The sequence below is a fragment of the Limulus polyphemus genome, unplaced genomic scaffold, assembly GCF_000517525.1.
Source record: "Limulus polyphemus unplaced genomic scaffold, Limulus_polyphemus-2.1.2 Scaffold377, whole genome shotgun sequence".
Classification (NCBI taxonomy): domain Eukaryota; kingdom Metazoa; phylum Arthropoda; class Merostomata; order Xiphosura; family Limulidae; genus Limulus; species Limulus polyphemus.
In genome coordinates this window covers 171,563-183,418 of record NW_013665987.1, presented here as the reverse complement: position 1 = coordinate 183,418, position 11,856 = coordinate 171,563, and the positions used below count along the sequence as shown (strand labels likewise).

The 11,856-nt window shown below is 29.5% G+C and overlaps 1 protein-coding gene across 1 annotated transcript in view; it reads left to right on the top strand.

Annotated features, from left to right (window-relative positions):
• The window catches only part of LOC106457813 (semaphorin-5A-like), a 70,664-nt gene that overhangs the window by 46,985 nt on the left and 11,823 nt on the right, over positions 1-11,856 (top strand). The window contains exons 9-15 of the mRNA XM_022383867.1: positions 303-438; positions 1,845-1,957; positions 4,066-4,267; positions 7,297-7,373; positions 8,851-8,957; positions 10,188-10,355; positions 10,703-10,876. Of these exons, the coding sequence (XP_022239575.1) occupies positions 303-438; positions 1,845-1,957; positions 4,066-4,267; positions 7,297-7,373; positions 8,851-8,957; positions 10,188-10,355; positions 10,703-10,876 (977 nt within the window). The remainder of the gene's footprint in view (positions 1-302; positions 439-1,844; positions 1,958-4,065; positions 4,268-7,296; positions 7,374-8,850; positions 8,958-10,187; positions 10,356-10,702; positions 10,877-11,856) is intronic.

The window sequence follows — 11,856 nt, the reverse complement described above, 5'->3', positions numbered from 1 at the left end:
GCAAGGATTAAAGCAGAAACTTTGTTATGTCATAATTATAACTTGTGTTTTGTTACTTGATAATATGAATTTTTTCTGGTCACATTACACTAGGAAAATGTATCCTACTAAGAAATCACATATAAATTAATAGATTACATTTCAGCTGAATTACTTATGTAATTTATAAGAATTGTTTCTCTAATTGACAACAAATAAAGTTTCAAAATTGTGTGATGATTTTTTGAAAGTTTCAAAAAAAAAAGGTAAGTTTTCAAAATATACAACTGGGGTTAATGTTTACCTTTATTTCATACTTCTAGTAATAGCATCTATGGTTCAGCTATCTGTATTTTCAACATAACCAATATAGAAAGGGCATTTGAAGGTCCCTTCAAATATCAAGAAACTCCCAAATCTCAGTGGGAGCGACATAATGGACCGCATAGGCATTTTCAGGTATTTAAAACAGTTTCAATCATTACTTGTGTTTTTAGATTTATTTTAATCTTGTCCAAGACATAACATTTCAAAAGTTATTGTTCTAAGATGTGAGCTGAACACGTGTTTTTATTAATTTATTATACTTTGAAAAAATCACAGAAATTATGAATTTTTCCCGTGATTGAAAAACTTTTATTCTGACAAACAGCAAATTCATTTTCCAGTGCACCAGGTTTGATTTTTTAAAAACTTATTGGAATATTTGTACTTTACAACTGGTTTCAAAGTTTTATTGTTCGTAAATTGCAATTTATCTATTGTAAGCTAAATTATTTTTATTTTGGGAACTGAAAATCTAGTTAAACATGAAAGGCATGTTTCAGGTACATTTCCTGGTTATCATTTCTTTCTCCTTTAAATAATGATTTGATATCTTGGTTACTAAGATACAATTATCCTTGACTAAAACCTGTTTTCCCAGTTTCCTAAGTGTGAATCCTGTAATCTCAGTCTTGACATGAAAATATGTAGATTTCTATATGTATAATGTTAGTTGCTAATCTTTTATTGTTATTTTGAAGTTTTTCATATTCCCAAACTGTATGTTCTATTATATTTTACTCCCACCATTTCAAGAAATGTTTTGTTAAAGTCATTTAAAATGATTGATGACTGGCATCTTTTCTCTTATCACTCAGATTCCAGTTAATTGGAATCTTTCTAAAATGGAAATATTAAACATTTTCTAAGCATGTTCAGATAAAGTTAACAATGTAAATCAAAAACAGGGTCATTTTTGTGCATTATTAAAAAAATAATTGACAATAGATAATTATTTTCATGGGGGGGAAAAAAAGAAACTTGAAAGCTCTTACAGCTATATTTTAAAGCTGTTCTATGGTTTTGCTGAGGAGATATAATTTCAGAAATAGATTTCCTCCAAAGATTAAAAAAAAATATATATATTACAAGAAAAGTTGTATAGAAGGATAATACTGGTGAATATTAGTACTTATGCATACTTTATTTGAGATATTATAAATCTGAATTATATAACCTGGAGTTTATTAACAAATATAACATTAAATCTATTAAGGATACCATATTTATTGTGTTTTTCTTAGGTTACATTAAATTAATAAAACAAATGCTTTAATTCTCAAAAATCTAAATTAATTTTTTTATACTGTTATGCTACAACAGAAATTTAGGTTTTTCCTTCGTTAGAAAGTTTGCAGAACTTTCACTATATGAAAGCATGATTAAACTGTAATTCATTGTGTATGTGTTTAATGAATTATAACTTCATATTATGAGAATAAGGTAGATATTGTTTTGTTTTGTACAAGGAATATTAAAGTTGTACTGGTTTTGGTAGTTCACAGCTGTATCTAAGTTGTTGATCTAATTTTGCAAAATAGTGCGAAACCCCTGGTAGCTCTCAACATCTGGTTGATGCTGATCGTTTCAAGTTAATGGATGATGCAGTACAAGCCAGTTATTCCAGACCTGTATATATGACTAAATTTGAGAGGTATTATAATAGAACTATTTGAAAATTAATGCATTAATCTAAGATACATAAACAAAAATGCAGTTGTAAACTTTTTTTCTGTTTAGTTTAAAGCTAATTTATAGGTGAGTAATGTTTCATTTTTTTTCTCTACTTTACTGACTAATTTTACATTTACCATTCTTTCTAAGTTACTAATTTTTACTTTAATCATTTAAGGTATTCATTTTTTTTTTCTTGGTTAGAACTATGTAAAATTAATAATGAAAACAAAAATCGATGTAATCTTTGTTGTGTTAATTGGATAAATATACATTCAACATGAAAAGCTGTGATCACATAGTATTGCTATTTTTTAATTTCTTAGCTAATTGTTTTTTCAGATTTGATTTGTTTGCTACTTCACAATAATTGATCATTATCTTTGACATTGATTTTTTTTTTGGGTGTAGTGTCAAAAGATTGATATGATTTTTAGTTAAAGTCACCACTTGGAGAAGTTGAAAGAATAAGTAAGATTATACTGTAAATGTTATGTGTTATGGTTTCCTTTTCTTTTTTTAGATAAAGTATCTTCCCTGTGCAGCATTTACTTGTAATCATTGAAATAATTTTTAAAATGATAGATGACAGTACCATATCTATTATTGTTATATTTTTATCAAACTTGTGAAATTTTTAACTGAAAGGGATCAGAATTTGCCAAATAATAACCATGCATTATATTTTTTAACAATATTTATTGACAATAAAGAAACACCTATTCATCTGCATGACTTAAAACTGGGAGAGCTTAGTTCTTGTGTGAAGTTTTCAAAAATTAAAGCAAATAAACATATGTACCTGCTAATATTATAAGAAGTACTTTTTACATTGGATAATAGTTTCTTGATAACAATAAAGCCATAATATTTTTGGTGAATTATGTGGCTTGCATTTGATGATGGAGTTAAGTGCAACAGTGCTCACATGTGTAGTTCTACTCTACTGGATTATCAAGTATAGATTAAAGAGCTTGTAATTATAATCTGTAGACCTGATTTACAGCATGAACATAAATCCTCTGACTCATAGACTGTTTATATACCTTACATCATACATTGGGTAACTGCCAGCAATTTGTTTTTGAATTTTTATCTGTGGGAAAGTAACTACACTATTACCTATTTACAAGGACTTGTATTATTAGCCTCATTGAAGTTTTTTTGTTCCTTGTTATTGTATCTGTAAACCAATACCTAGTATCTATGAGTGTATTTTTAAATAATCTTCTAATTGTTGTGATTTTTCATACCAGAATATCATGCCTTGTGTCTTATCATTGCTGACAACATTTTATAAAATTTATACTGACCTTCAAAGAACTAGACAATGCAAATTTATAGAAACATTGTCAAAATAGATAATTTATCACGCACACAATATCTGGAAATAATTCATGTACTGGAAGTACAGAACTAATTGCAAGAGAGAGTATATGGCTGTTAGTAAATTGTAAATATATTTTGACAGTTAGACCAATGTATAGTACTAAATTATAGTTATCAGATATATGTTGAACAAAACTGGTGATGTTATACTGGAGAGGAGAAGGAAAGTTTAAATTGAAAAGAGTTCTGTATTTAAAGTTCAGAAACTTGCAAATATTGTATAACTTTGAATTTGCTTCAGCATATTGTTTCTAGAACTGATATTAAAGAAAGTAAATAAGCTAAAATGGGATAATTGTGAAGTTATAAGATTTTGTTTTGATTTAATTGGAGTAATACTATGACAGGTACACAAAAACATGTTTACTTTGACTTTGAACCTTTTACAAAAGAAAATTACTTTGTGCTTGAATATTGCCCATTCAGGAATGTTTCCCTTCTGGGAAATGTACATTAAACTTGGGCACTGTCCTCCCAAATCTGTTAACCATATAATAAACTTAATTCAGACTTTTTTTATAGGCTTTGTCAAATTTGGAGTTTGTTTATGATTTATTATCTAAATATTTGCATATCCTTCCTTGTTTTTTTAAATGTTTAAAAAGTTTTAGGTTACGTAGTTTTTATTATTTAGGTTGGATTGAGGTTTCAATTGATTTATTATAAAAATTTTTTTCTTTTCACCATGTCTTACTATAGATTCAGCAAAGTTGTAGTTGATGTAGTTCCAACCAAGTTCTCAGATGGTATCCATGTTTTATTTGTGGTCACATTAGAAGGAGTAATAAAAAAATTGATCCTGGTTCCTAAGACCAATGAGGCATGTATGGTGGAAGAGATTCATGTTTTTCTTCCTAACAGCACAGAACAGGTCATATCCATGAAACTTCTAACTGATACGGTAAGGGATTTTGATGCAAAACCTAATTCATTATTACTTCTTTTTATTTGTTACGTAATTTTTGTGTTGATTGTACCTATAAAATAAGAATTACATTTGAAGTGTTTTAGTTTTGTATTTAGTGTAAGTATTTTCTTTAGCATTTTATAGCAGATTCTTGTTTTTTATATGAATATGAGGATGTAATATCAAATAAACATGAAGTTAATTAAAATCAGTTTTCCTTAACTAAATATTTGTTCACTCGTATGTTTAAATGTGTGTTTTGAGAAAGTATAACAAAAGGTAATACTTGAAAAGTTGTAAATCATATCATTTCACAATGTCGATGAAAAACTAATACATCAATGTGGCAGTAGTATCTAATACAAAAACAAGACAATGTTCACCCAGTTTCTTTTAATAATGTACATATAGCCATTAGACCTTTTGTATTTATGTCAAGTAGTGTTCTACAGATGGTTTTCTATTAAACCTTTTGAATATTTAATACTTATGTATCTTGTAATTGCAGTTTATTCAGTTTTATAATGTATACAAAGTTATATTTTTGCATTTGTTATAAATAGTATTCTATCATTTTTCTTAATACAAGACAATCAAAGTAATTCTGCTTATGTAATGAAATATTTTAACACATACTACATGTTTTGGCAGAACATTGGCCTGTCTTCTTCAGGTCTGATACAAATCCAAACAAAAATGTCACTGGGGACTATGGGTAACAGGGTGTAACAATAGGGTGTTATTTCAGGGAGGGGAAGCTAAATAAATAAACTTTGACATATTTTGTTAATTTTACTAGGGTCATTGTCACAATTTTCAGATTCTATTTCATATGTATAGGTTATAATATTTGGTCTTATACTGTTTAGAAATTCAACAAAGTTGGGTATACTGTCTCTACCATGTCAGCATATCGTCCATGTAACTTAGTCAAATTACAGGTTTGTGTATGTGTGAAAGAATGTCCAAAAAGTTCTTCTTTGAACACAGACATGTAGAGGTCACTAAGTAGGGGAGGAAAGGGAAGATCCCATGGCTAAACCGCTGTTTTGTTTGTAGAAGTATTCAGTTAGACTAGTAAGGTGGCTTATATCTTAAGGATCATGGTCAGTTTATTCCAGTTTGACTTTTAAACAGACTAGGGCCTGTTCTACAGGTATAGAAATGAAGAGAGATTTTATGTCAAAGGATACTAAAATGTCTTCCTTTTCTAGGCTAATGTTTTTGATTCTGTTCATGAAGTCTTTGGAATTTTTAAGAGAGACAGGGTTAGTATATAACAAAGAAGTAAATTTTTTAGTTAAGAATTTAGCGACACTTTGTATAGGTGAGCCTGTGCTAGATACAATAGGTCTGTATGGTGTATTTTCCTTGTGTACTTTTGGAAGAGGGGGATGATAGTGGGTAGGAGTAAGAGAATTTTTTTGGTTAGCTGTAAGACTGGGACATGCTTCAACAAGATTTTTATGCTGATAAGAACTTTACTGGTAGGGTCATTTCTTAGTAAAGTATATGAGCCATCATTTAGTAGAGTATTGACCCCCCCCCCCCCACACTTGTCTGTAATGGGACTTATCAGTGACTACTGTACAGCCACCTTTGTTTGCTCTAGTTATGTATACTTTACTGTTAGACCTTAATTCATTTAAAGCATTAATTTCTTTGTTATTTAGGTTAGTTTTAAGCTTATTCTCCTTATATTTTGAAAGGGTAGAAAATATGTTGACTCTGATTTTTTTTCAGCTTGACTATAATTTAAAGTTGTTGATGTTAGTTTCAGTGGTAGCAATTATTTGCTCAGTTGATACAGAACAACGTTCAACAGCAAAGTTTATAGCTAAGTTTAAGATAGACATCTGTTCGTTACTTAATAATTCACTTGAAAGGTTTACAACAGATGGTGGAAGAGTTAATGGTTGCAAATTGTTTACTTCTCTTTTCTGCTTTTCTTTCTGAAACTTCTTTTCCTGGTTGATCCTCTTCTATTCTGTGGTCTTTGTAGTCTAGTCTGTTCCAATCTCTTCCAGAGATAAGTTGTTGGCAAGTTCAAGGGGTTTTCTGAATAGCTGGATTTCTAACTTAGAGATTGTTTTGTAGACATATTTTATGGTGGCTGCTAACACTACAAGCTTGTTGTTTTCAATTGTTGCTTTGATGCGACAAAATTTAGTGGAGCACTTAATTTGAAAACAGATTGGAATGACTTTGGAAGATTTACAGTTCAAGAGAAACCAGAATGTGCTAAGTTTACTCTGTTTTGTTCCAAGCTTTGTAAGTAAGTTTGCTTCTTGGCCCATTGATAGCATAGATATTTGTGTACAATGAACATAAACAAGGTGTATATAATATAAAGTGTGAATATAGTAAGACATATATTGAACAAACTGCCCGATCTCTCAAAATTAGATGCAAAGAACCACAAAACCATGTTTGTAAAGGTGTTTTTGAAAAATCTGTCTTAAAACTTCATCAATTTGAAACATAGGATTATTTGGGAAATTATGTCCCTACTACACCAACCAAAACATAAAATAGAACAAAATATTCTTGAAAGCATTGAAATTATTAAAACAGGTGTTTTAACTTTAAACCACTGACAGTGACCTTAGTAACATTAAAAAAATGTGGTTAAGTTTATTCACTTGTCTCTCTCTCTCTTTGACCTTCCTTTAGATAATAACTCTGTCACAATTTTTTGTCGTTATGTGATAACACCCCGTTGTTACATCCTGCTACCCATAGCTCCTAGAGACATTTGTTCTGTATATAAACCTCTTTGTTTGGATGTGTATCATACCTGAAGAAGACAGATCAATGCTTTGACGAAACATATAGTATGTATTAAAATATTTCATAATGCTTACAAATTGCTGCGCCTTATATATGCAAATCTTGTATGTTAACTCATAAGTTCTAAAAGTTTTATTTCAGTTTTGTTTTTGGTACCTTGCAGATTATAAATTTACTAAACTAGAAAAATGTAACCTTATTCAAACTGATAAACTAGTTTTTCCTCATTGTAGAGCTCACTGTATATTGGAACTGAAACACAACTGATGAGTATACCCTTACATCGCTGTGAACGGTTCAGAGATAAGGAGTATGTGTTTTGATTTTAATTGATTTCTACATGTTTAGAACTGGTATTTTATCACTATGTTATTTTTGGGCCTATGAAAATTTAACAAAGGTTGTAGATTAGGTGAACTTTCTAAATTAGTATTGTTACGTCTCCGTGTGTTAATTAATTTTTCCGTAACTTCGTTCCAACGAAACTTTAACGACACAAGTCTTTACTTAATAAAACTGGTTTATTCTTTCCGAATATAACTCTGCGATACACTTAATCTCAATACTCGTGCTAAAACAACACTGTAACGAACGAACGTTAACTTCAACAATACCATGTGACTGCAGTTCAATTACTCACTATCTACACACACACATTACCTTACCTTACCGCGTCACGTTTTCCCCTCTTATATATATACCAGCCTACCCTACTAGTAAATACTAGACCATTCGCCAAGATACGGTATAGTTCTAGAAACAAGAGAGCGTGAGAATTGTCACGTGATCTCGATGACGCAACAGTATGTTTTCTATTGCTTTATATACATACATACATACTTACATATATATGCAGGTTGCAAGGTATAGAATGAAAATTGTCATACAGTGCTTTTTGTTTCAGTTTAAAACTCTTATTACATAGATTATTCTATTTATAATTTGTGAATAAATTATTTGATTTTTATTCTTCTTATCCTATATTTTGTTGCATTCAATCATCTACTATTCACTAACAAGAAAATCAATTTATTATGAATCTTCTAGTATTTTGAGTATGTTGTTATTTTATTTTTTCATGTTGTCCTGTAAGAAAGGCCTAATCAAATATTAAATGTGTGCATGGGTATATTTTTATATATATTTCCACTTATCAGTCATTGTTTTCAAATTTTATTTTTTTCTGTACAGAAAAAAGAATATCATAATATAATGACTATTATTTTTAATTGCTTATGCTAGCTTACTTATTAAAAATGAAGGTTGAAAGTCTGCTATTTACTATAACACACATTATGAACATTTAAAGAGAACATGAATTTTTTAAGAGTAGGTAAAGGTTAAGCCAATTTTATTTTACGTATGTACGTGTGTGTGTGTGTATATGTACACTTGCATAGTGTGTGTGCTTTAGTAAATATTAGTCTATTAATAAATATTAGTCTATTAGTAAATATTAAGCAATTACAAATAATAATCATTACAATTGGATGTGTGTGTGTAGACATACATACATAACTATTCTTAAAAATTCATGTTCTCTTTAAATGCTCATAACGTGTGTACTTTAGTAAGTAGTAGACTACTTTTCAACTTTCATTTTTAATAACTAAGCTAACATATATATCTGTGCATTGTACCTGTCGTGTGTGTATGTATGCTTAATTTTAATCTATTATGACAAAAGGCTGTTTTCCAGTACAGTTTTATTAGTTTGGTTATGGTAATATTTATTGATACTGTTTGTTTAAGGTTTTCAAAGTTATTCTTTTGTAATATTTTGACAGTTCATGCCTCAATGCTATGGATCCATACTGTGGATGGAATAGTCATGAATTAAGGTGTACTACTGCCCCCTATCGTAGCCCTCATAGCACTTTCTGGGAACAAGAATGTAAATGTGTCTCTAAAAATGAGTAGATATACAATCAGTTTGAATGTTTGCAAGTAAGAAAACTATGCTATCTGGACAATGAATCTTACTTAGTTACTAAGTTAGTTTTAAAGCATTGTGTGTTTTCTATAGCCTTTATCGTTATTTATATGCAAATTTTTGGGGAAGACTTAGTTTTTCATTACATTTTACCACAAAATAATTTTTAAGTCAGAAAAATTCTTAAATTAGCATTTCTGCACTCAACCATTTCACTTATGAGTATGGCATCCTTTCTAGACTATACCAGTCTCTACATAGTGTTAAACTAACCTGGTATATTCCTGTTTGGACAACCAGTTGGGACATCGTTTGTTTTTTCTGTTATACTATAATCCCACAAATTCCTATATTCACTGTAGATTCTTTTTCTTTCTTTCTTGCATCAGATTTGTTATCTTCGTTAATAAATATTGAAAATTTTAAATATAAAAATTGGTTTGTGGTTACCAGGCAAATTATCTTAAACTTGATTTAGCTTATTTTAACCTAAGAGAAAGTAAACATAAACATTTGTACACAGATTTCTATACACATAGGTATAATGACAAAATATTTATGTTGATTTGAAAAATAATAATCATTTTTAAAGACACATTTTTCATACACTCATATACCTATTAATATTCATTTAGTAAAAATATAAATTGTATGAGAATAAAGATCTAAAAGTAAATAACATTATTAATAGAGAATTCATGCAATACATTAAAAAAAAGTGTATTAAATTTTAATGTGTGAAATCCAAGTATAGTTTAGGAGTATTATTAGAATAGTCAATTGTTCTATATATATATAAAAGTACAACACATAGGGAATGTCTGAACAGACTTACACCAGCATTGAAGTATGAACAAAATTCAACCTAGAAAAAAGGTTATGCAAATGTATAGGAAGTAGTTTACTATTTGTTCTTTGAATCGTATGTTTGAATGTATACTCCATGTATACTCCACAAGGCATGAGTAAGAGCTGACAAATACTATTTTTATTCAAAGTTTGTATACAGCGTATTTCAACATGTAAATCTGGTGCTATAAATAACTACGTAACCAAAATATAACAGTTACTGATCAGCATCATTATATTTATATTTTAAAGGGTTTTGATAAATAAATTGAAATTAGTTGCACTTTTGTATGTTTATGAAATGTTATCTGGTGATGTAGTTTTTGTTCATTTTATGAACAGTTCATGGTGAGTGGAGCCAGTGGTCTTCGTGGTTTCAATGTGAACAGTCGGGCGTGGATTCTCCTGGTGACTGGTGTCTATGTCGAGAAAGAACATGCACCAATCCTGCTCCTAAAAATGGTGGAGAACAGTGTAGTGGAGGAAAAATACAAGTGTCAAACTGTACACGTAAGTTTTTATGTATGACGAAGTATTGGGTATATTTTGTAAGCTAGCATAAAATGGAATTTCTTAAATATAATAACTGTTATTAAAGAAGGACAGCCATTTTTAATGGGTTGTTTTCATAGAATTGCCATAAGTAGAATTACTCCTGAATTAATAGTAGGAGTTCAGATAGAGTTAGTTTCTCTATAGTCAGAAGTGGTAAATGGCAATTTCACTTAAGATTTGTCACAAAGTTGTATGTGTGATTTTTGCCATTCTTCAAATCATCTTTTTTTACTTACAAAAATGTTATTTTTTGAAATTTTGACATGCTCAGAATATTCAGTTTACATTACATACATATTTAGGAAATGGCCTATGGACACAGTGGTCAGCATGGTCTGCTTGTTCTCAGACTTGTGGTCTGGCTCTAAAAACACGACGTAGGTATTGTGGTAATCCATCTCCAGCCCATGGGGGGAGGATATGTCTTGGCCCAGAAATGGAAGAAACACATTGTTCAACAAACCCTCCTTGCTTAGGTACATATTTTGACTTTTTATTTTTATATGTTTAAAATAAAATAAATATTGAGTATTTATCTGATTTTTTTTACTATACCAAAGGAGAAAAGCTATTCCAACTTATTGTAGCTGTAGCTAATAAAATACATGTACACTGGCTCTTAAACAATAACAGTTAATTGCTATCTTTTACTAATCATTTGAAAGTAAGTTTAAGTAACTAATTTACTAAAGAATAGTAAGACAGCATAGAATTATTAAAGTATAATAATATTTTTTGCAATAGGCCTGCTGCAAGTCTCTGAAGTTCTCACTGAAAGTCTAGTTTTATTTTTAAGCCTAAAAGACTGCGTTTTGTAACATAAAAAAAATCCAACTATTCATTGTATTCCAATTTGAAAGTGTTATATCTGTGGTTTGAAAATTACAAAGAAATATTATGATATCAAGAATAATATGCTTAGATTTTTGTTATATAGCTTCTTTATTTACATCAAGTTTTTTATGTTTAAATCTCAATTATTTGGATTGATCCATGTTCATCATCAGCTACAGGAAATCGAAGCTAAACCTGTTTTGCAAAACATTAAACAGTTTATTACCTATTATCTATATACTGCTAAAACTCTGAGTTTGTTTGTTTGCTTATCTGTAATTAAATACAGCAAAAATGGTGCACAATAGTGCCATATTTGTAATGAAATGAGAATAGAAACAGAATAAAACAAGTTTCGTTAAAATTGGGCTATGGGTTACTGAGTTAGCGATGTTTTTCAGGTCACTTTTATGAAAATTTGTAGCATGAGTAATTTTGCATCACACTATCATTCGCGATCTTTATGAAACTTCTTCGTCCAAATCTATTTCCCTGTCAATGTTTCCATCTTCATTAAAAGGCATAAGATGACAAAAACAAGATCTTGAAGAATTTCTCAATAATGTGCCTTGGTTATGGTAGGTAATTTGAAGAAAAATAAAGTGTTACTGTTTCTTATTTG